The following is a 25,809-nucleotide window of genomic DNA, read 5'->3' as shown; positions in this document are numbered from 1 at the left end:
TTATCATACTTAATGGAAACTTCTATCACATTTTTATTAAAAGTGTTATACGACTCTTTATGTACACATTTATGTACGATTGTGTGGAAGTACAGTTGTCCACAATCGATATTTTGCAAGAAGTTAAGAAGTTGGCACTTGGCAGATATGCGTGACGTGAATCGTGAAGGCAGTGACTCTCCAAGCCCCAGTCTTCATCCATTTGATAGTTTCGCATCATTTTCAAGTTAGAGAATTTCAACTTAACTTCTCCATTGAAAAATTCAAATTGTATAAGATAAAATTCCACACGTCTCACTAAAATCCAACATGTGACAAAAGATTAATTACTTAAAATATAACATATGTTACTCCCTCTCCCTTTGTTCCTAATTAGTCCAAGTTTTAGAAAAGATTTTTGTTTCAAAAAGATATATTTTTTAGTTTTTTATTCCATTGTTTTTCTATAACTCTAAACCAATAATATTGTAAATTGTTTTTTACAATATAACTGGTTTACAGTTATTTTAAAATTTTATATTAATGTTTTTATTTTTAAACTATTGAAGTATTAAGTACATATTTTTTTGGTGGGAGTATCAAGTACATATATTAATTAAGTAAATATTTAACTTTTGTTTTTGGTGATAAATATTTTATAAAATCAAGGAATTAATGGTTTTATAATCTGTGGGTTTCAATCATCAAAATCCAAATATTTACATCAGTAATTGTTATATATATTTTTATACCTACGAATTTATCCTAACATATAAACAAATATAGTGTATATAAGTACTATCTATAGTGTGTGTGTGTATATATCATCAGAGAAATAATCAATCCAAAGAAACTGGCCTATATATAAGTCCTATTTATATATTTGTGGTCATTATTTTCTCGAAAAACCAGTTGCCTTCCTTAAAAAGATGGAACCTCGGAGAAAATACTCGACGGCCCTCCACACGTGTCATCCCTGCCGGCGCGCCATTCCATACAGAATCTACGCCGTAATCCACACGTGTGGCATCATAGCCCTCATGTATCACCATGTACTCTCAATTCTCACAGCAAACAACACTCTTATAACATGTCTTCTTCTCCTCTCCGATATTGTTCTCGCCTTCATGTGGGTAACCACAACTTCCCTCCGGTTAAACCCGGTTCACCGGACGGAGTACCCTGAGAAATATGCAGCTAAACCGGAGGATTTTCCGAAGCTGGACGTGTTTATATGCACGGCTGATCCGTACAAGGAGCCTCCGATGATGGTGGTTAACACCGCCTTATCTGTGATGGCCTATGAATATGCGTCCGATAAGATCTCAGTCTATGTATCGGACGATGGAGGATCTTCATTGACTTTGTTTGCTCTTATGGAGGCTGCCAAGTTCTCTAAGCGTTGGTTGCCCTTTTGCAAGAATAACAATGTTCAAGATCGGTCCCCTGAAGTTTATTTCTCATCTGAGTCACAGTCTCAGAGTGAGGAAGCTGAAAACCTTAAGGTATGTATCGCTTATCAACCAATAACTTATAAACGTATAATTAATTAGGTTTTGTATATTTTTTTCTTTCTTTCAACTGATGCGCATACGGCATACGTAGGCCAACACAATTCTTACTACTGTTAGAGACTTAGAGCATGATTATCGGTAGTTGCTTAATGATTCTCTTAGGTTTATAAATAATTTAAATTAAATTGAAAATGCTGAATATAACTAAGGAACGTTTCTTAGCTAAGAAACATTTTGAGAGTTAAGATGTGTCACGTAGATAAGAGCCATTATTAAGAGTCTTTGGATAATCATGCTCTTAGAACACCTCGATCAAAGGTCGCTCACATGAGTTTTCTACATTAAAAAAAAAAGTAAAAAATAAACAAAAAATGAGAAAATGAAATGGCTTTCCCATTTAAAACTTTGAAAAACTCATGACACTTGTCTTATTACAAGTGGTTCATTTTCTTCAAATTTAATATTAATTATATAACTAAATTATATTAAAATTATTATTATTTTACAGTTAAAATCCTCATTTAAAAGATTCTAATTATGGATAAAAATCTCTTAGTTCTCGTACTAAAAAATGATTTAAAACCGCCACAGCTGTTCCAACTTCCAAGAATTGTTAACACTTAGCTTACTTCATAATTTCTCTCATTGTCTTTCATAATTGTAATTCATTTTCATTACTTTTAATTATGGAATAACATGCTTTTTGGCAAAACAAACTAAATGGGACCAAAAAAACGAGAATTTATATCTGTAATGGAGAAGGAATCATTCATAATGACAAATAAATAAAACTGAGTAGAAGAAACAGACAAAAAGAAGCCAGTGGTGTGTTGAAGGGTCAATCCAACCTTATCGTACATCTTGTCGCCGATAATGCCAATTTTGTCCAAATAGACAAAAAGAAGCCAGGGTTTGTGTTAGATTTCCTCTAAATGATTTCTCGTAAACGATTGGAGTATAGTTATCTAAAATGATACTATCCTTCTGTTTCTAGATAATGAAATTTTGAGTTTTCACACACAAAAAATTAATATTTAATTACAAATATATTAATTTTGTGTACTGATTCAATTTTCGTTAAACCAATAGTGTTTCAAAATTTTAATTATTTTAAATCAATACTTTTTGAAATTTAAAATTCATTATTATTAGTTAAAATGTACATAGGCTCCGACTGGTAACCATTAAAAGAACAAAAAAAAACTGAATAAAAAGAACAATGCGGAATGGAACAAATAATTTTTGATGAACAAAAAAGAAAAAATGTAGAGAATGAATAAAATGTACTATTATGATGAATGGTAACCAAACAATAAAAATATCTTTAAAGATATATTAAATAGTAAATGAATCAAATTTCAATGAAAAATACTAAATATTTTTTATATTTATTGAATTTTATATTTAATTTGAAACTAAAATTAGTGAGCTAAATTTATATATATATATATATATATCATTTTAAATAATATTTAATATTAACATAAAATAAAATTGAAAGAGTAATTTAAAATATATTAATCTTTTACAATATAAACACTTTTAAATTTATTTTACTATTTATATAATTTTCAAATGAAGACTTAAGAGTAATTCAGCATAAAATTCTTATCAAAAATATTTTTTTCTGTTAATATATTGTAAAGATATGAAAATTATTATATAATAAAATACAAATATTATTGATAAATATTATTTTTTATTTTAAAATAAAAACGAATTTTAATATTTGTTCCTTTCTTGTTCCATTTTGTTCCTCATCAATTTTGGAGAGGAACATTTTTGTTCTAGTGTTCCTCTTTTGGTGAGGAATGTAGAGGAATGATGTGGAAAAAATATTACTTGTAAATGGTAAAAATATTGAGGAACAAAGAGGAATATCACATTCATTCTCATTCTTTTTCTAAATTATGGTTACCAATTGAAGCCATAATAGTTTTAAAAAAAATTATGGGTTTGAATGGTTTGCGAGTTTTTCAACGTCACGTTTCGAAAACATGATTTTGCCGAATATATAATATCCGTAAAAACTTGTGATGAATGATAACACATGAAAATAACAAGTGACATTTCAGTATATCTCACACGTTTTAAAATTATAACTAAATTAGAGACACTTTCATGTATATTTTTTTTGTCAAAACTTTTTTTTTGTTAATCTTGAAATTTTATTCATCTACTAAATAATAGTTTTTGGCGTTTTAAAAGAATCAGTTCTATTCAGTTTATAAATGTTATCGTTCTATTGGTTATGCTATATCAGGATTCACCTATTTTGCTATTCAACTATATATTAGTTGTTCTCTTTAAGTATACTAAAATCGAATAATTCATGTGCACCATAAGCAATATTTCTTTATGGTATAGCTTCCTTGATATGTATCAATTATGAGTTAAATATAAATCAGTAATTTGAAACTGGAGCTTTCAAGAGAAAATGGAAATAATGTTTGATTAAAAAAATTTGGGGAAAAATGGTTGAAAAAAAGAGAGGGAGAAACTGAAACACATACCAAATATTTTATGAAACAATTTGGTCCATCATAGCCTTAGGTTCTTGTCGACAATAATAATGGCGATTTTGTCCTTTACGACCCCAAGAGTTTGGGATACTGTGACATGTATCACATAATATTTCCTATTCATTTATTGTAATGTTTAAACATCCATGATATATCAATGATTTCTTCTCCTAAACGATATGAGTATATATATATTTGCTTAAAATTGTGTGGTGTTAATAGCTGATGTACGAAGACATGAAGAGTAGAGTAGAAAATGTGGCCGAGAGTGGAAAAGTTGAGACTGCATTTATCACATGCGATCAATTTCGTGGGGTTTTCGATTTGTGGACAGATAAATTCACTCGTCATGACCATCCCACAATTATTCAGGTATTATTATAACTCATTTTGTTTTGTATCGCATCGTATCATATAAAGAAAGTGTATTTGAGTGTTTTATTTTAGAAACAAAAGTTTCTACAATTAATAAGAACTCGTTTTTTTCTATTAATTTGTGGGAAAGGTGCTACAACACAACGAAACAGATGAGATGATGCCAAACCTAATCTATGTTTCAAGAGAGAAGAGTAAAGTTTCACCACATCATTATAAAGCCGGTGCTCTTAATACTTTGGTATCAACTAATCCCTAACTTGACAAATTTTGGCTTGGTTAAACTGTCATTTCTAAATAATATTTCGTTAACCACAAGTTTTGTTTTCATTGTAGTTACGAGTATCTGCCGTGATGACAAACTCACCAATCATTCTAACACTAGATTGTGACATGTACTCAAACAATCCTACAACACCACTTCATGCTCTATGCTATTTGTCAGATCCTAAAATCAATTTTGGTTTAGGATTTGTGCAATTTCCTCAAAAATTTCAAGGAATAAACAAAAATGATATTTATGCATCGGAGCTCAAACGCCCATTTGACATCAACACGATTGGGTTTGATGGACTTACGGGCCCAGTTCATATGGGAACTGGGTGTTTCTTCAATCGACGGGCATTTTATGGGCCTCCCGCTAGTTTGATTTTGCCTGAGATAGAAAAACTTGGACCAAATCGGATTGTCGATATGTCCATTAAGAACCAAGATATTTTGGCGTTGGCACACGATGTAGCAGGATGTAACTACGAGCGCAACACCAATTGGGGATCCAAGGTAAGATAACAATGAACCTTAGCTTTATGTATGTTGATTGTTTGGTAAAGTTTACATTTTTTTTGTTTCTTTACATCAACTAGTCTTCTCAAAATTCATATTTATAAACATCTTAGCAAAATTCATGTGTAATCAACATAAACACCAAACACACATAAAAATGAAAAAAAAAAATGTTTGCATTTATACGTGTATTCACATGTAAAAGCAAACAACATTTCGTTTGAAACAATCGACGCTCCAATCTTGATTTCTGTGACATTGTATTGTTATTACTTCCTAGCCATCAAAAACTAAAACTTCTTTATTCAATAACTAATTAAACATAAGATCTTTTTCAAAAAAAAAAAAAAAAAACTCAAACATAAGATGTTATTAATTGGCTAGAATAAAAAAAAACATATTTGTTTGTTACAAAAGTTGTAGTGTTACACAATTAATCTATTTGTCAAAACTTTACAGATAGGGTTCAGGTACGGCTCATTAGTAGAAGACTACTACACAGGATTTATGCTCCATTGTGAAGGATGGAGATCAGTATTTTGCAGCCCTAAAAAGGCTGCATTTTATGGAGAGTCCCCAAAATGCCTAACTGATATAATAGGCCAACAAATCCGATGGTCCGTTGGACTTCTTGAAGTAACTTTTTCAAGGTACAACCCAATTACCTATGGATTGAAGTCACTGAGCCTATTAATGAGCTTAGGCTATTGCCACTATGCATTTTGGCCGTTTTGGTCAATTCCTCTCGTCGTCTATGGACTTTTACCCCAAGTTGCCCTCATACATGGATTTAGCGTCTTCCCCAAGGCATCGGATCCGTGGTTTTGGCTTTACATCAGCTTGTTTCTCGGTGGATACGGGCAAGATCTATCAGACTTTTTATTAGAAGGAGGAACTTATCGGAAATGGTGGAACGATCAAAGGATGTGGATGGTAAGAGGACTTTCTTCTTTCTTCTTTGGTTTTACAGAGTTCACTCTCAAAACCCTAAACCTCTCGACTCAAGGATTCAACGTCACCAGTAAAGCCAACGACGATAATGAACAAATGAAGCGGTACGAGCAAGAGATCTTTGATTTCGGGCCCTCTTCGTCCATGTTCTTGCCCATGACTACGGTCGCCATAGTGAATCTACTTGCTTTTGTATGGGGAATTTATGTTATTTTCACTTGGGGAGAAGGACCCGTCCTTGAACTGATGCTGGCGAGTTTCGTGGTGGTAAATTGCTTACCGATCTATGAAGCCATGGTGTTGAGGATCGATGACGGAAAATTAACATCAAGGATTTGTTTCTTAGCTGGGCTCCTCACTTTTGTTCTTACAGGGTCATGCTACTTCCTCCTCAAGTAACTTCACCATTAGGTCATTATCAAAAAACTAAAACGCTTCACCATTAGCCATTAGGGTTAATTTTCAACAATAATGCTATGAATGCATCTTGCTTAAACTGAAGCAAGAGAGAGCAATGTGATGAATTCTTCTTAATATTTAGTTTTTGTCTACAATTAGCGCACCACTACCATATTTGAATCTAGGTTATGATTGGTCATTTCTTGGGTGATGGGCGGTTCATCATAAACAGATTCCAAATCAAATTAAAGTGAGGTAAACCGAACCTCTAAACCAAAGATAAAATTGACAGGTTTATACTTGTACCAGTTTACAGTGAATCTAGACTAATAATTGGAACATATACATCAATATTGCTAGGTGTTAGATTACGACATTATGAGGTACAAAAAAAATGGTACGTACATAGCTTTTTTTTCATCTCTTCTCTCTCGCCGACGCCAATACATTGTGAAGGCAGTGCCGTAGTGGCTCTCACAACCCCTATTTTCAACCACGTGGTTTTTTTCTCCTTTTTTATTCATGAGGGAGTTTTATATTTTCAACAAATACCATCTTTCCTTTATTTATATGTATGTGTGCATGTATATTCATTTGCTTGCACACAATTTTACTAATAACTAAATTTTAATTATTTTAATATAGGATACAATTAAGCTATCAGCTTAAACATATATTTTAAAAATTAAAAAATGGTTAAGTTTAAAAGAAACTTCAGTAATAGTCTAGTGAAGGAACTAAACCGTAATTAGCTTACATTACATAGATTAACCATTCATTTTGTGACACTGTTGAAATCCTAAAATTGTCGGGTAAACATATCGACTCTTTTTTACAACGAAACTCGCATATAAGGCTATAAATATCAACAATCTAGTAGAGATGACTTTACCAGTCTTCTCCAAAAACTATTTGTAAAAAAGAGTAACTAAAACGATGGAGCCTCATAGAAAGCACTCGGTCGTCGGCGCAATCCTCCACACGTGTTATCCGTGCGGGCGCACCATTCCATACAGAATCTACGCCGTATTTCACACGTGTGGCATCATAGCTCTCATGTATCACCATGTACACTCACTTCTCACAGCAAACAACACTCTTATAACATGTCTTCTTCTCCTCTCCGATATGGTTCTCACCTTCATATGGGTAACCACAACTTCCCTCCGGTTAAACCCGGTTCATCGGACCGAGTACCCTGAGAAATATGCAGCTAAACCGGAGGACTTTCCGAAGCTGGACGTGTTTATATGCACGGCTGATCCGTACAAGGAGCCTCCGATGATGGTGGTTAACACCGCTTTATCTGTGATGGCATATGAATATCCGTCCGATAAGATCTCGGTCTATGTATCGGACGATGGAGGATCGTCGTTGACTTTGTTTGCTCTTATGGAGGCTGCTAAATTCTCTGAGCATTGGTTGCCCTTTTGCAAGAAGAACAATGTTCAAGATCGGTCTCCTGCAGTTTATTTCTCTTCAAAGTCAGATTCTCGGAGTGGTGAAGCTGAAAATATTAAGGTATATATGTATATTATTTATCAACTAATAACTTATAATTAGGTTTAGTACGATTTTTAAGTTTTAATTTCGACAAATGCGCATACGTAGGTCAAACACAATTTTATGAGTCTTCTCGTTTAAACAATAAGTGGGGAAACCCCTCAAGACTGTTCCAATGATTGTCAAGTTCTTTCCTTTAGTAGTCTTTCGTCGAGGGTAAATTATAAATCATGATATAAATGGAGGAAAAAATACATGGATGGAACGAGTACTTTATAACGACAAATAAAAATAAAATGTGTAGCAACAGACAATGACAATGCAAGTTCTTACTCCCTCGGTATTTGAAAAAATGTCGTTTCAACTATTTTTGGGTGAATTAAGAAAGGGCACAGAATTACAAAACTAACTTTATGAGAAACGATTATTTACAATTATATTTTATATTTTTTAAATCAATTAAGAAATGGCACAGAATTTTATGAAAATCGATTCGTATCTGTAGTTTTGGTAATTTAGACTGATTAATTATGATAAATTAATTGAGGGTAATTTAGGAAATTTTATGTAAAAGTTGTTAAAATGACAACTAATTAAAAACACAGAAAAAATGCTAGAACGACATTTATTCAAATACGGAGGGAATAGTAAATTAGAATGCAATTTCAATTTTAAATATATTTATAAATACCTCAATAATTGTGGGGTGGTCATGACGAGTGAATGTTGACATGTTGTTGTCCATCATAGCATTCTTGTCGACAATAATGGTGATTATGTCCTTTCTGACCCCAAGAGTTTTGGAGACTGAGTACATCCATGATATTTCCTAATCATTTATTATTGTTAAACATCCATGACATTTTAATGATTTATCCTAAACGATAGGAGTATTAGCTGTCTTAATGATATTATAAGTATAGTAATTAAGTCTGTATTTCTTTGAATTTTTAAAAAGCCATGAGACAAACATATTAAAGTGTGAGGTGGAACAGATGATGTATGAAGACATGAAGAGTAGAGTAGAACATGTGGTGAAGAGTGGAAAAGTTGAGACTGCATTTATCACATACGATCAATTTCGTGGGGTATTCGATTTGTGGACCGACAAATTCACTCGTCATGACCATCCCACAATTATTCAGGTACTTCTAAGAATTTGCATTGTCAGGGTCCATATACTATTTAAAAAAAAAAAAAAATTCTTAAGAACAATAGTTTGCAACATGTGATTCTAATATCTTTATATAATTAAATCTCAATTCTAATTAATTTGACGATAGGTGTTGCAAAATAGTGAGACAGATATGGACAATACCAAAAAGTATATAATGCCAAACCTAATCTATGTTTCAAGAGAGAAGAGTAAAGTTTCACCACATCATTTCAAAGCCGGTGCTCTTAATACTTTGGTATCAACTAAACCTAATACCTTAAACGATTTTTATTTCGATTAATTAGCATTTCAGTAGTTTAAAGATAACGTGTTTTGTTTTTATTATAGCTACGAGTGTCTGGAGTCATGACGAATGCACCGATTTTGGTTGTAATCTTAAACTGTATGGTACTATTCTGTTCTCCCTATATTACTGTTTGCAATAATGGATAATATATGTATTTTTTGAGATAATACATATATTATCCATTATTTCAAACATGAAATAACTAAAACTCAGACTCTAGATCTAACCTTACCAACAATTCATGGTAAACTTTGTTTTGTCAGACGAGGTCATGTATATGGCCGTTCTTGCCACCATGTTCACAAACATAATTGTATGGACCACATTTTCAATACTACCTCTGGACACGCTTATGTTCATTAGTGTATTATACCCTTACATCACTCACATGCATTAAAATATATATCAAATTTTTGCAACACAAAATAAAAAAGAAAATATCATTTGGGTTATCAGAGCGACGATAGATTGATTGAACTATCCTTCGCAGCATCTCTGGCCTCGATCGCATGTTTGAGAGAGCTTAGATTGAATGGAGAACAACCACCATTTTCATTGTTGGTCTGTTGTCTTGTTTTGGTACTTCTCTTAGTTTCCAACTTCATTATGAGAAATTACGGCTACACTTTTTGAGACTTAGGACATTTATATATAGTCACTCACTTAAATGGGTTTTCCATCCGTCCATTAAAAATTTGTGTTACAAAAACGTCACCTAAAATTATCTGAATGTCGTCGTTTCTGCAATGTTGCATTGTAACTTAAATGGAACTCGGTTATATGCAAACTACTTGTATTAGTCCAATTAGTCGTGTACAAACCATTCTCGCTTCAAAACAACAAAAATATGTCCACATAGTTTGACGCATGCTAATCTGGTGAGATTATGAATAGTGAAGTATGTCTTATAATACATAGTATTTCTTTGATTATGACAACTGTCTTTAACTTGTGGAAAAATGTTAAAATATCATTCTAAATCCCATATGAAAGATTAGATATGATTATCTAACATATAAGTTCAATATAATTTTATTTAGTGTATTATTTGGGAAAAACATAAAAACACATAATCGTGCATATTTATTTAGTTGCGTGGTCCAATATATATATACTCCATATATATATATATATATTTTGTGACGGTCCAATATCTATATATGTACCATATTAATACACCTAAGTATACGGATACCGTTTGGAGTTAGGTGTTATATAATGGAGTGATGACATACGTTACTTATTGCCGAGATTTGTGAAGGCAGTGGCTCTCACAATCCCTATCTTCATCCCCATGATATTATTCTCTTCTTTTTGGTTTTTTTTCTTTCCCAATATAGAGAAGTTTAAATTTAATTTTACCATTAAAAGCTCACCAAATACCAACTTATACATATTTATATCAAGAATTTATATGTATGTATCAATGTATGTATGTATACTGGAAAATACTATACTAAAATTGATGATCATCATTTTACTAATAAACAACTTGTTTTTTTTCTTAAAGATATAACAAATAACTTGTTATATATTATTTTAATATGATACTATTAAATATTAATCTATCAGCGTAACATATTTTTAAAATAATTAAACTTATTAAATTTTACGTATATTCTAGTGAGGAATTATACATATTATTTAAATTGCATATATGTGATTACTTATTTTATAAACTTATAGTACTATTTAGTAATTTGCATACTTTTAAAATCCTAAATCGAGGTGTAAAAGGTCTACTCTAAAAAAGAACTCGATCGCCTATAAATATATTTTAGTGGTGAGTTTTGTTCTATGTACCTGCAAGTTTCTCCAAAACATTTTGTCTTCTATTAAAAATAAAGAGTAACACGATATATGGAGCGTCACAGAAAACACTCGGTCGGCGGCACAACCCTCCACACGTGTCATCCCTGCCGGCGCGCCATTCCATACAGAATCTACGCCGTAATCCACACGTGTGGCATCATAGCTCTCATGTATCACCATGTACACTCACTTCTCACAGCAAACAACACTCTAATAACATGTCTTCTCCTCCTCTCCGATATTGTTCTCGCCTTCATGTGGGCAACCACAACTTCCCTCCGGTTAAACCCGGTTCATCGGACCGAGTACCCTGAGAAATATGCAGCTAAACCGGAGGACTTTCCAAAGCTGGACGTGTTTATATGCACGGCTGATCCGTACAAGGAGCCTCCGATGATGGTGGTCAACACCGCCTTATCAGTCATGGCTTATGAGTATCCGTCCGATAAGATTTCAGTCTATGTATCGGACGATGGAGGATCTTCGTTGACTTTGTTTGCTCTTGTGGAGGCTGCTAAGTTCTCTAAGCATTGGTTGCCCTTTTGCAAGAAGAACAATATTGAAGATCGGTCCCCTGAAGTTTATTTCTCATCAAAGTCACATTCTCAGAGTGATGAAGCTGAAAATCTTAAGGTATGTATATATTATTTATCAATTATGTTAGGTTTAGTACGTTTTTAATCTAATTTCGAGTTTTCGACAAATGCTTAGACGTAGGTCAACTTAACATAAGTCTTACGAGTCTTAGACCCATCGTGACCGTTCCAATGATTGTTAACAGTTAACACTTACTTCATAATTTCCTTAATTGTCTCTTTCCATTAGTAATCTTTTACCGAATGTAAAAATTATCATTCATTTTAATTACGTTGAATTGTGGAGAATTAACATATTTTATAAAGGAAAGAATATGGGACCAAAAAAAAAAAAATTGTCGTGGAAGAAGTAATTCATTATGACAATAAAAATAAAATGAGTAGAAAATGACAAAAATAGTTATTTGCTAAATTAATGGGAGCCATTGTTGTGTTGAAAGGGTCACTCCTTCAGAACCTTATCGTATCTTGTCCACGATAATGTCGATTTTGTCCTTTATGACCTAAGACTTTGGAAGACTGTGACATTACCTTATTCATTTATATGATTTTTTCACTAAACGATAAGAATAAGAATCGTCGTAGTTACCTAAATGATTTCTCCTAAACTGATAAGAGCATTAGTTTTTTTTTTTTTTGGTAAAAATAAGAGCATTAATTAGTTATCTAAATGATATAAATTTTTATTTGTTTGAATTTTCAAACATCCATGATTGCACATAAGTGTACTTGAATTGAAATTTCCTACCACAATTACTATTAAGCATTTCTTTTTGGAATAGATATGTTTTTTTTTTCTTTGTTAAAGGAATAGAAATATTGTTCCTTGATATTCATCAATTATGAGTTAAATATTAAACAGTAATATTAAAGTTGGAACTTCTAAAACAAAGTGGAAAGTCTGTTTGACAACAAAATGATTTGGAAAAACTGGTTGACATAGTAGTAAAAATATTTTGAAACAGTGTTATAAATCAACTGTACGTAATAAACTATACAAGACAACAATATTCATTTTGTGGTGTAACAGATGATGTACAAAGACATGAAGAGTAGAGTAGAACATGTGGTGGAGAGTGGAAAAGTTGAAACTTCGTTTATCACATGCGATCAATTTCGTGGGGTATTCGATTTGTGGACAGACAAATTCACTCGTCATGACCATCCCACAATTATTCAGGTAATTATAAAGAAAAAAAAAAACTTAAAATATTCTTTTCTCACTACTATTTATCATAATGAAAATTGCATTTTGAATATATTTACTTAACAATTGTACTGTGCCATTATTATTTTAAGTAAACAAAATCTCAATTTCAATTAATTTGAGGACAGGTGCTACAAAATAGCGAGACAGATATGGACACTACCAAAAAGTATATAATGCCAAACCTAATATATGTTTCAAGAGAGAAGAGTAAAGTTTCACCACATCATTTCAAAGCCGGTGCTCTTAATACTTTGGTATCAATCAACTAGCCCTAAACTTTAACCGATTTTCAGTTTGATTAACAAGCATTTGAGTATTTTCAGATAACGTGTTTTCTTTTCATTGTAGCTACGAGTATCAGGGGTGATGACAAATTCACCGATCATTCTAACACTAGACTGTGATATGTATTCGAACGACCCTACAACACCGGTTCGTGCTTTATGCTATTTAACAGATCCTGAAATCAAATCCGGTTTAGGATATGTGCAGTTTCCTCAGAAATTTCTAGAAATAGGCAAAAATGATATATATGCATGTGAAAACAAACGCCTCTTCAATATCAATATGGTTGGGTTTGATGGTCTAATGGGTCCGACTCATGTGGGAACTGGTTGTTTCTTCAATCGACGGGCTTTTTATGGGCCTCCATCTAAGTTGATTTTACCGGAGATTGATGAATTGAGGCCATATCGGATTGCGGATAAGTCTATCAAAGCCCAAGATGTTTTGGCATTAACACACAATGTAGCAGGATGTATCTATGAGTACAATACCAATTGGGGATCCAATGTAAGATAAAAATCAACTCTCATAATTACTGTGATCTAGTATTTATTTTCACCTGTTTAACATATTTTTCTGTTTGTTATAGTACATAACTCGAAAACTTATCATTCAAAACTATGCAGATTGGATTCAGATATGGGTCATTAGTAGAAGACTACTACACAGGGTATATGTTCCATTGTGAAGGATGGAGATCAATATTTTGCAACCCTAAGAAAGCTGCTTTTTATGGAGATTCCTCAAAGTGCTTAGTTGATGTAGTGGGTCAACAAATCCGATGGGCCGTTGGGCTTCTTGAAATATTGTTTTCCAAGAAAAGCCCAATTTTCTATGGATTCAAATCATTAGGGCTGTTAATGGGCTTAGGCTATTGCAACTCTCCGTTTCGGCCATTTTGGTCAATTCCGGTTACCGTCTATGGGCTTTTACCTCAGCTTGCACTCATCTATGGAGTTAGTGTGTTCCCCAAGGCATCTGATCCGTGGTTTTGCCTTTACATCTTTTTATTCTTTGGTGCTTATGCCCAAGACCTATTGGACTTTTTATTGGAAGGAGGAACTTGTCGGAAATGGTGGAACGATCAAAGAATGTTGATGATAAAAGGACTCTCTTCATTCTTCTTTGGTTTTATAGAGTTCATTCTCAAAACCCTAAACCTCTCTACACCTAAGTTCAACATCACCAGTAAAGCCAATGACGATGACGAACAAAGGAAGCGGTACGAGCAAGAAATCTTTGATTTTGGAACCTCTTCGTCCATGTTCTTGCCTTTGACTACGGTTGCCATCGTGAATCTGCTTGCTTTTGTCTGTGGGCTTTATGGTATTCTCTTCTGCGGAGGAGAACTCGTCCTTGAGCTGATGCTGGTGAGCTTTGCGGTGGTGAATTGCTTGCCGATCTACGAGGCTATGGTGTTGAGGAAAGATGATGGAAATTTACCAAAAAGAATTAGTTTCTTAGCTGGGAACCTCACGGTTGTTCTTATTGTGTCCAGTTACTTCGTCCTCAAGTAACTTCACCCGTTTGGGCTAATTTACAACAATAATACATCTGGCTGGTTCAAGCGGAAGAGATAATGTGATGAATTTGTGTAACCAATATTTATAATGTGATGGATTACATTTTGATATCTTGAATCAGCAAAATTAAGATTTACATTGTGTATCGATCTATTCACTAACAAAACTGGTATTTGCTTATTTCATTCGGGGTTTCGAGTCAAACCGGTGAAGTTTGAGGAGAATCTGGATGGTCGTTGTCGTCACCCACAGAGGTTTTGGTGGAGGAGATGGAAACAGAGGAGCGACAAAGAGGACAAGTGTTGTGAGAATAAAGCCAAAGGTGAATACAATCGAGATGAAATATGTGTTTACATAAAGGCATTTCCACCAACTCTTCCTTCAACTCGAATTCTCCCAAACAGACGCAACATCTGCACCAATTTTCATTATCATCAATACCAAATCAATCAATTCTTTCAATCGACCAAAACAAACAAAAACCAATGGTCATATATTAAAAACAAGGACTTGAAATGTATAGTATTCAAATTTAGGATATGAAATTCTAGCAGAATTCTAGAGTTTTTCGAGAAAGGTACGTGTTACTATTTAGAATGAGGACAAAAATCCAGTGAATAAAAGGTATATGTTGTCTAACATCTTGATTTTGGTGTTATCTGGAATTTAGACTTTCCGTCTTTGCTTTTAATATTCCTTAGCTCTAAGCAACGGCCTAAAAACACTTATGAACAAAGAGCATCTCAATTCTCAACTTTCAAGAGGATAATTCTTACATATCTCAATTCGTCTATTGACACTGTTAACATAATTCCCTAAAAGTCCAAAGCTCATGAAAACTCACAGATACTAAGACTGAATTGGCCAAGTAAAGGATTTGATCAATTCATTTTGAAAATCAAAACACTGAAAAGATCTAAAAAGGTTTTTGTAAAAGTAAAATTTTGAATAAAAATGGATTTTTGTGGGGCTAAATTTCTTTTTAAAACAGCAATTCTTCTATTCAGACATTTCACAAGTTTCTAAAGCAAGACAAAAAGAAAGGATAAAAAGAAACAGGAGTAACTTACAGAGAATCTCTTGTTCCTAGTTCTTCATTGAACAAAACAACATGAAGCTTGTCTTTAAGCTCTACTTTCACATCTAACAAACAAACCTGCAAAATAAAACACAATCAATCTTAACACTACTCTCTCTTCATTCAACTTTACATAACAGTACGATAGAGAAAACAGGACCATTAGCTCTAACATTTCTTGATGTGGATGATTCAGTACTTTTGCATATATATCTACAAAGACAATGAGACACTTACCGAGGGGAGATGCGAAGAAGTCTGGTGGCTCGAAGAAACAGGAAGAATCATTGGAGAAGGAGAAGAGAGAGAAGAGGCTCTTCTCTTGAGGTAAAAGAGATAGAACAAGAGGAAGAGAATGATGGAGAATAAGATGGGAATGGAAAAGATGAAGGCTTGGTAGAGTTTAAGTTGAATTGCTTGCGGGTATAGGTGTGGTGTGATTGGTGATTGAGGATCAACCATAACTTGAAAAGTTTTTTCAAAATCAAACCCAACAAAAAAAAAATGAAATTAAAGGAAACACCCAAATGAGAAATGAGGGTTTTAATGGGAGCTAAGGAGGCACAAGAGAAGGTATATATAGATATCCTGTGTATGTGTATATCTACCCAAAAGCAGGTAACTGTGCAACCATATTGGATTTGGACAGAGATTCTATAATGATATAAAATATCTATAACTTCCTTTTTAGTAAAATAAAAGTAACTTGTACACTATTGAAATGCATGTTTATATACCAAATTGCAAGCGATTTTACTTGCAAGTTGCAACCATTTTATTTTGTAGATAAGAGATTTACCTTTACAAATGCAAAATTCAACATATATCCTAAGTAGGGGTTAGATGACATGTCCACATGTGATGTGAATACATGGTTATGTACATAATCAGTTAGGGGAAGTGGTGAATAAAAGAGCCTTTTGGGTATATAAAATATAAGGGTATATATTCCTTATGGCTCTTTTTAATATAATGAAAAGGTAAGAAGTGAGTAAGCAGGTGATGAGGTTCCACTAAACAAGATGAATAGAAACTTTATATAATGCGTAAGGATTAGATTCAAGTGTCTCAATCCTCATTAACATGGGACCTATATAATTATTATAACCCATCATTTCATTTGCTGACTCAGGTTGGTTTTCGATTATTTGACACTAGCTAAGCATCAATCATAGGCTTCTTCTTTGCCTACCCTTCCCCAGAAAAAAATTGAAACCGAAACAAATGTAAAAAGTTTTTTCTTTGGCAACTAGGTTTCTACACCAAAATCTAGAATTCTTGGTTATCAAGTCTAAGCGAGCAGATAAAAACTTATCGATCACCAACTTCAACCAATAGACCAAAGGCACTACAATACAACCACACTGTTACTCTGTACATCTTCTATAGACATTCATTTCTTTTTCCTTTTTTTTGCATTCATTTCTATATTCTTCTATTTTACTTTTGGAAAGTGGTGATTACTTAAATAAAGATATACCTATGGCCTCTTCACTTGGATTAGGACAAGATTCTCAATTCAAATCTAAGAATTTTCAGCTATTAATTTTAATAAGGTACGAAACAAGTCAATAACCTACCAATATTTGTTTTTTTTTTTTTGTCATCTGGATTTATTATTTATTGCAAATTCTGAGAACTGTTACATAGACGATTCTACAACGGACAATTCCTTCCGACCCTTATTAGATCCACGACAGAAGACACCTCCTTCACCTCCTTCTTCATGCTTACCTCCTTCACCTCCTTCATACTCACTTCGTTCATCTCCTTCCTTCATGCTCTTGATGGACAATATTTGTTATTTACCGATATTATATAATTTTAAGTTAAGCAATATTATCCTGCTAGTTTTTCACATTTCATCCAAAAGAAGATTTCTAGTGAACTACTCAACTCAAACACAAATGAACAGTCAACCAGTAACTTCATTTCTCAAATCTGTTAACTTTAGGGAAAATAGTGTTTACACATTTGAACAATAATTTTTCACTACCAGCAAAAGCAGATAAGTTTTTTGACATCTTTTAATAGAATGACACATAAACTTACCAAGATGATTGTGCCTAGGACCCCCAAACAAATATCTTAGATTTAGGATTTGATTTGTGACCCACATTGATCAGTGTTTTCCCTTTACCCTTTAGCGATAGACAGCTTTTTGTATTTTACGTTTGTTTATCAACAACTTGGCCATTTTAGTATGGCATATATATTGCTCATTCTGTTGAAGTCTTCCATCGAATTAGCTATAACTTCCCATATCATTTTCAATATAAAATCCGGTGTGGAAAGACCGTCTACACACGCAGTGACTAAGATAAGCCTAGTAGTAGCCTACCATGAACATTATCACAAAAATATCTATAATCTCAATATGTTCCATTAACTACATAATAAATATTTATGTATATGTCTATCACTGGTGGTAGTGGATCCTGAGGGGTGACCTCCCTCACTCATAGTGGGAATGATGAAAAAGATATCACTAACTTAGATTCTAAATAGATGAGTTTAGGGATTATAAAACTATTTGATAAAGCTTTGCTAAAATACAAAATATAAAAACTCCTGAACTTTTCAAATCGTTTTAAAGATCTTGGTAGGAGCAGACACATACTAACTTTTTAAGGTCATGTTGTTCTTACGGTTACTGGCTAAAGGGCTGTAATCTCTTATTTTGTCTACACTACATTTTCTTACTAACCTCTCAGAGAGAAGGAAACTTTTATCTCTACTATACATTGGATTAAATTCAATATAACACATATTACTTCATATGTAGTCATAACTACATATATTTCATCCAATTTCATTCATATGTTCACAGAATTTTCTCTAGATCGGTACACCAAAATATACACCTGCTAGGAAAATTAAAGCAACTTAAAGAAATGCCTAGTCACTAAATCCTTAACTTCGATTGACAAGCATCAAGCGATGATTTTGAAAGGCTAAAGTCACAGAAAGAATCAGGTAAAAAGGGGGGAATTTACCTTTTTAGGTGAAAATGTGATGTTGATGTTTGCTTAAATTCCAAGGTCAAAACTTGGAAGGTGTTGCAGATGTGTCTTTTAGCCATCATTTGTGCCAGTAAAAGATCTTTCTTTGTGCCAGCAAAAGAGCTATCACGCACCAGAAACTGTTGGGGATAAGCAACGTGAAAGGTTGGTAGAGGCCAAGGACATGTCACTATGGAACAATAAGTATATGAAAAGCTGACATCTAGAACCTGTAAAGTGTAAAGAATATGTGATGCCTGTGTCATGGGACATTTTCTAAGCAAACATAAGCCAGTCGATATGAGTAATGCATGTTTTCTGGGTGGACCCAAGTTTTCATCAAATTGATAACTCACTTTAAGATGCAAGTTATAACCAAACGAGATATATAACTTTTGATAAGGGGAACAGACAATAACTCAATGGTGTACAGTTGTATCTCAGCCTTAAAACAAATTGTACTTTGATTCTATTAAGCTTTTCAATCTACACCAATATAATTCCGTACTCACCTCTTGATGAAACAGCCTTCCATTTAGTGGCTTTTACTGATATATGGTGCTTTTGTTGAGGACAATGACACTTGCGGCTTATTATCAGAACATGTTCCCTGCCATGGTTGATCTCTGAAGAATGAAAAAGTATCTGATTGACTGCAAAGAGAAAAATAAAGACGGTTCATTCTGTTCTAAAGAGGTTTCCCGAATTAATAGCATGAAGAAAGCTGATATGTAAAAAGAACAAAAAACTAGAGTCAAATCCACACATAAATGTATACATAGATGCATGGTCAGTGACATGTAGATTATTGTTAAAAAAAGGTGAACCAGTCTCACAGAGTGCTAGAAGAAACTGATTTCAGCTCTAACTGTCATATATGTATGAGGCCAAAATATCCTGGATTAGTTGAATACTTTCAGCAAGAAGTGAAAAGATAGGGCATTTTGCTAGTCACTATCTCCAATAGTAACTGTAGAAACATACCAAAAAAAGGGATAAGAAAGCATGCGCATAACAAGATAAGCATCAAACCTTTTGTTGTTGGATTTACTGTGTCTGGACTGGACTAGACTTAGTGCTCCGTACTTATGCAATTGCCTCTTTTTGAACACTGAAATCGTAAAAGGGAAACACATAACACTTTACATAGCCAAAACAATAGCTAGTCAAGAAGTCATTATTATAAGATGTTCTTGATAAGAAGAGATAAAATAGTTATAAGTTCACAAAACTAATGGCATTACCAACTCGATTTCAACTAATCGTTTTCTGAAACTTTCTGCCACAAATTTATTCCAACAAATAGTCGACTAAACTACGAAACCTATCCTTTGAGAACAAAAAAAAAACTAGGAAACAAAGCTCCAGTCTACAAAAAAGACAAACCTGTTCACACATTTCTGCACGAAATCGGAGAAACTGAAATCCTATAACGATTTAATCTGGAATACTAAGGAAAGTAACTGAAGAACGAGATTGAGCTCTAAATAGACGAATGGTTCCGTAATTTCTGCTGGATATCTGCAACTCCTGATAACTACTATATCATCGTCGTAGACCTTTCTCTTCTGCTTCATCTCTTCTTCTCCACCATTTTTTAATTTTCGCATCCTTTATGATAATAAGAACCAAAAAAAAAAAAAAAAAAAAAAAATTGTTATTTTGAATTTTCGAAAATGGGCCGCCAAAACTTCACATTGCACTCTAGGCCCAACAAACTTTTAGTTTTGACGGTAAATATTCCCGATATTTATATACCTTTTTAATATTTGGTCTTGTGGAATTGTAGTTTGTATATAATATAAGATGCAATCGTGTTGGAGGTTTTGATTTAACATTTGACATTTGAGGAAAAAGTCTTTCAGTCATACTATTAAAGTATATTCTTCTAGTGTTAATTAGATTATGTCTTTTGAGGAAGGTTAGACTTAGATGGATAACTTCAAATCGTCGATATCTCAATTCGCTTTCTTCACGTAATTTGCTACTACCAATTTACAAGTTGACCCCGTTATCTTGGAAATGTAGGCTACGTTGACATTCTTTTAGATTTATCATTTTTTTTTTTTTTGTCAACTATAATATTTTATGGGTCCTCGATTTTTCAATAGTTAGATATTTTTCTAGTTATTCTACTTTCTTAATATGTTCATGTTCATTAATATGCAGCCGAATTTGAAGAAGTTCATCTTACGTGTGATTAATATTTATACAAATTCTTGCGGTCTCGCTAGCTTCTTTTGGACATTTTCCACATGAATGTTAATGACTGCTTTTGACAACAAGACAATTGATATTTCTATTAACAATATGATTTTCTTAGTTCAATAAGAGCACATTAAAGCTTAGTATAATTAAAATAAAGGAAAAGTGATTTAATAATATATATTGCTCTTTGACGTCGTCAAAACCACTGAATAAAGTGATTTTACTGGCGACAAAAGACAAACTATTTCATTGTATCTTTGTTATTTTATATAGCCGACCATCCATAATGATTACTCTTAAAATGTTAATTCTAATGTTAGTGACCACCGCTTTGTCGTTTTGTTTTAATAAAACAAGGACTACAAATTTTAGAATCTAACGTTTTAGTCGTATTGGTTTGTCTCCATATGTTTCATACAAATATACAATCGTACCATAATGAGTGTTACTGGGGACTTCAAAAATCTTGATTAACTAGAGATACCGTTAAAAGCTCGGAGAGAAGAAACAAACAAGTTTTTTTTTTTTTGTATCACAATGAGTCTTATGTAGATTCTTTTGAGACATATACAAAAATATTCAAGTGGATGGTTTCACAACAACTATGACATTTCTAGTGAAACTCTTTCTATATTTTCACACCGGCTATATGTCTATGTCTACAAAGAGATACTAGCCGGTTTCTCAACTTGATATGCTCGTTTTATGACCATTAATTTCAGAGGTGGTCTACAAGCGTTATGACGCTGATCAATTGATGAAATGATCGGCATAAAATTATGTCGTATATTTCATTGCAAGAAATAAAGCTGGAAAGGGTTGAAGGTTTCAGAGGATTCATATATAAGGAAGACTCAGAACATTAACGGTTTTTGCGCCGAATAATGAGAAGCTGATTTTTAGTAGAGATTTATAAAAAACGTTAGAATAGTGATTGACAAATTGTTAATACTAAAATATTGAAGTTGTTCTTTAGGAATTACGTCAATTTAGAAACTGGTCGGTAGCAAATTAAAATGTGTTTTATTGTTGTATACGTTTGGTTGAGTGAAACTTGTATCAGTTTGCTTAAATGACTTGGTGTGTGTGTGTTCAAATTCGTGAGTTAATTGATGTGGCGTTGGGTTCTTTGCACCTAAAGTTTAGCCAGCAAAACCTATTTCTAGGAAGAAAAAAAAAACATATTGATTTATTACACTCTAATCTGTTTCATGGGCATGGCAGCACGAGTTATAGTGTTATACTCAATCCGCAAAGACTCCGAATATATATGAAATAAGAAATCGAGACGATAATTCCAGATCATGTGATGGATCTGATATAACTTCCCGACCACTACTTTTGTATTAATGTATAAACGCCAAAGAGAATGGTGGAGTGACAATCTTTAAAAAAATAATTTAATTAAATATTTTAACTCGATAATTAAAAGATGACATATTCTACAACTACAAATAAAGATAGTGGGTTTTCTTTACATTTTAAAATCATTTTATGGTTGAATTATATGATTTCCATAATCATAATAGAAACTATCGAAAGTGGAACCCGTATCACGATTTAATTACCTTTATTTTGGCTTCGAATAGAGAAAGCGGATCTAGCGGAGCGGATCAAGCGTACCAAACAGATCAAGTGAAACAAATGCGGATCAAGCGGATCTAGCAGATCTGGCGGAACAAAAGTGGATCAAACGGATCTAGCAGTTCAAAATGTATGTTTGAATGGTAAAAGCGGATCAAGTATTGCAGATCAAATATGTAGATAATATAAAACGCTAATATTAAATAAAATATGTTACATAGTACAATTAAAATAAATTATATCAGGAAAAATAATAAAAAGTCGACAAAGATAATTTGATCTATTGTTATTGTTACTCGATTTATATTATTTAAAAGCACTCCCAAAATATATCTAATAACTACAAAACATAAAAATTTAAAAAATAGATATGGTTTGGATCATTTTAATACTTGATCTATTGTTACCCGATAATTTCTATTGTTTAAACGTACTCTTGATATATATCTCTTAAATACAAAACATAAAAAATAACAATACATATGGTTCAGATCAGTTTAATACTTATATATGAATTTTCAGTATTTTAGGTATGATTAAAATATTTTCACCAGAATAATATGTTATCAAATAAAATTCTCAAGATTTGTAATATTATTAAGTAAAAAAAATTCAAAAGTTTTTAATATAAAAGAAAAAAACATGGATGGTCTGTTGGCACACACCCAATTTGCTGTGTACAAGAATAAACGTGGATCCTCCACTTTCCTTTGTAAAATTGGACTGCATGTGACACTATTTAGAACGCTTTATTATGTTTCATTTTTTTAATAAACATAAACAGATCAATTTTGATTGTTGAATAAGAACTAAACTGCGTACGTTCTGCTCCGCCAAATGAACTGCTTTTATTCTACGTCTCCATTCATGCCCTTTATTCGTTGGCTATTAAAATAAAAAAAGAAGGCTAATGATACTATCGCCTGTTCCATTTAGATCCTACACTTCATGCTTGTTTTTTTGTTCCCCCTTTTGGTCGTCTAAAATGTTTATGATTTATTAATTTACTATATTTGATTACAGCCTTTAATGAAATTTTAAGACTAAATTCAACCTATAACAGTTTCAATTGAAAATAAAACGGGATAATATGAGGAAATATATGTGTTGTTATTTAAACAAAAGCTTGTTACTATTCTTTTTTGAAATTAATCTTAGAAGAACTAATGATTCCTATCATACTCTCACTAATGTAAAGTTTTTTTTTTTTTTGTCAACCATATATTGATCATAGTAGAATTGTAGAAATTCAAAGTTTCAAGCCAATTTAGAAGCATTTTTTAAGAAGCTTAAAACCTAAAAATGAAAATATATGTTCCCTAGTCCTAATTTCCGCACTAATTATGATTGTCAGATAGTTTTCCGGTAATGATTTTCGTTTACTCGAAAAAAAAAAAACTCTCAACTTCAGATAAACCAACATTCCCACGTACGACTCTTATCCCAATTTCATTAGCTATTATTTTTTTTGATATCAATACACCAGTTCCTCTGCTAATTACTTGATTCTATGTGGATGTGGTAAAGTATAAATTGAGCCAACTATAGAGTAGTAGTGTTATTGTTTATGTTTTATTGTGTCTGCTAGTGTGGTTTTCTTAACTTGTTAGCCAACTTTCTTTTTTTTTGGATAAAATTATTAGCAAACTATTGATGTGAAGAGTTAGTTTACTCAATAAATCTTAGCTCAACTGAATTTATATTGTTAACCACTGAGAATTTAAAGCGTTTAAACGTCTAATTGTTTTAATTCTATGTTAATTCCAGACACTACATTTTAAGCATAATTTTATAGAAAACATATAATCTAGTTATGTAGGGGTTCAATCAATTCTATTCAAGAGTCTATCTTCTGTAATTCACCTTGTCAATTCTTAGCAATTAGTTGAACCTTTCTTATTTTTATTTTATTTTTAGTCAAACGCTTTCTTAAATTGTACTATATCAAAATATAATAGCTAGTTTTAAGACAGGTGGCAAAATATTCTATAACAGTTCTAATCATTCATACTTAGGGATTTTTTTATATGTTAGTTGTAAAAACTATTTGTTTTTCTCTTTTGTTTTTAACAAAGTTTTTTGAACTTTTAATCATCTCTTCAAATCAAAAACTAACATATAAATAATATCTTTTACTACTGCAAAATTTTTAAAAAATTTAGAATAAATATTCGAATTTATAAAAAAGATGAACTTCAAAAAAAAAAAAAATTGGACGTAAGAAATGCTTTGTGATCAACATTGCATTGATATCACTTATGTTTATAATAATAGTAATATCACTCATCCCAAATGTTGGTCAACAATTCTTGGATAGATTTAAAATATTCAATAGAACGAAAACCACAAAAATAATACTAGTATTATAAAGAATTTATTGATAACAACTCTTCATGTTAATTTATATGTTATTTTCCAAAAAAAAAAAAGGGTTTTAATACAAACAACATGATTGTTACTCAATGTTTATTATCAGAAATTAACGCAACTCGATGGATATAAAAAACTTAACTAATCCGTGAAATAACTAGTGAATCGCACTATAATTCTAAAAGAATCAGGTGGGCCCAGGATTTGTCTTTTCTCCACTTCTCAATTTCCCATTAATAATCCCGAAAAGGCATTACGTAATACTAATATTTTACGCTGTAGTATTTTATGATAAACATTTTCAAAGTTTTACTACAAATATTCCAAGACTTTTTTTTTTTTTTTTTTTGAACAACAAATATTCCAAGACTTAAAATAACAATTTAAGGAAAATTTGATTGGTGCATTCCCACCACGAGTATGCTTAACGTGTCGTTTTAAATGCAGCCGTCGGACTTGACAATGCAGATATGCTACATTAGCTGAATAATTATCGTCGCAATAATATTCACTAATTACATTTTTTTAACGATGATGTAACAATAACTTTTACGTATTCGTCCAAAAAGAAAATGAATTGTCGAATGCTTCAGTAATTTTATTATTTATTCAAAGTAGAAAATCTCTTAATTTACTCAATTATCTGAAATAA

The 25,809-nt window shown here is 32.3% G+C and overlaps 3 protein-coding genes across 15 annotated transcripts; 2 read left to right on the top strand and 1 right to left on the bottom strand.

The window, feature by feature from the left end:
- Positions 1 to 775: 775 nt before the first annotated feature.
- Positions 776 to 6,722, top strand: LOC9305819 (cellulose synthase-like protein G2). Its single transcript, XM_021017663.1, has 5 exons — positions 776 to 1,484; positions 4,238 to 4,387; positions 4,521 to 4,631; positions 4,727 to 5,170; positions 5,633 to 6,722. Exons 1-5 carry the CDS (start codon positions 909 to 911, stop codon positions 6,521 to 6,523), a joined length of 2,172 nt encoding a protein of 723 aa, XP_020873322.1. The 5' UTR covers positions 776 to 908; the 3' UTR covers positions 6,524 to 6,722.
- A 683-nt stretch (positions 6,723 to 7,405) lies between these two features.
- LOC9303755 (cellulose synthase-like protein G1) lies at positions 7,406 to 15,055 on the top strand. Of its 6 annotated transcripts, none has more exons than XM_021017622.1 (6): positions 7,408 to 8,044; positions 9,022 to 9,171; positions 12,928 to 13,077; positions 13,233 to 13,361; positions 13,456 to 13,899; positions 14,019 to 15,025. In XM_021017622.1, exons 1-6 carry the CDS (start codon positions 7,460 to 7,462, stop codon positions 14,907 to 14,909), a joined length of 2,349 nt encoding a protein of 782 aa, XP_020873281.1. In that variant the 5' UTR covers positions 7,408 to 7,459; the 3' UTR covers positions 14,910 to 15,025. The 6 variants fall into 6 exon arrangements, with proteins under 6 accessions (XP_020873283.1, XP_020873281.1, XP_020873284.1 ...); XM_021017626.1 differs by having other exon boundaries at positions 7,869 to 8,044; positions 8,985 to 9,171; XM_021017623.1 differs by lacking the exon at positions 7,408 to 8,044 and adding an exon at positions 11,364 to 11,934 and having other exon boundaries at positions 9,060 to 9,171.
- Positions 14,980 to 20,607, bottom strand: LOC9305817 (probable E3 ubiquitin-protein ligase RHA4A). Of its 8 annotated transcripts, none has more exons than XR_002330430.1 (5): positions 20,028 to 20,607; positions 19,508 to 19,648; positions 19,217 to 19,225; positions 18,990 to 19,135; positions 16,016 to 16,071 (listed from the first exon to the last, which is right to left on the bottom strand). XR_002330430.1 is itself a non-coding variant. In XM_002867636.2 (3 exons), the coding sequence occupies exons 1-3, from the start codon at positions 16,453 to 16,455 to the stop codon at positions 15,115 to 15,117; spliced, it is 525 nt and encodes a 174-aa protein (XP_002867682.1). In that variant the 5' UTR covers positions 16,456 to 17,568; the 3' UTR covers positions 14,980 to 15,114. The 8 variants fall into 8 exon arrangements, 1 of the variants encoding a protein (XP_002867682.1); XR_002330431.1 differs by having other exon boundaries at positions 18,990 to 19,225; positions 20,028 to 20,106; positions 20,240 to 20,607; XR_002330429.1 differs by having other exon boundaries at positions 18,990 to 19,225; positions 20,028 to 20,106; positions 20,382 to 20,607.
- Positions 20,608 to 25,809: the final 5,202 nt, after the last annotated feature.

This window comes from Arabidopsis lyrata (genome assembly GCF_000004255.2).
Source record: "Arabidopsis lyrata subsp. lyrata unplaced genomic scaffold ARALYscaffold_7, whole genome shotgun sequence".
Classification (NCBI taxonomy): Eukaryota; Viridiplantae; Streptophyta; class Magnoliopsida; order Brassicales; family Brassicaceae; genus Arabidopsis; species Arabidopsis lyrata.
Note: the sequence above shows the minus strand (reverse complement) of the source record. Positions and strands in the feature narration are given on the sequence as shown.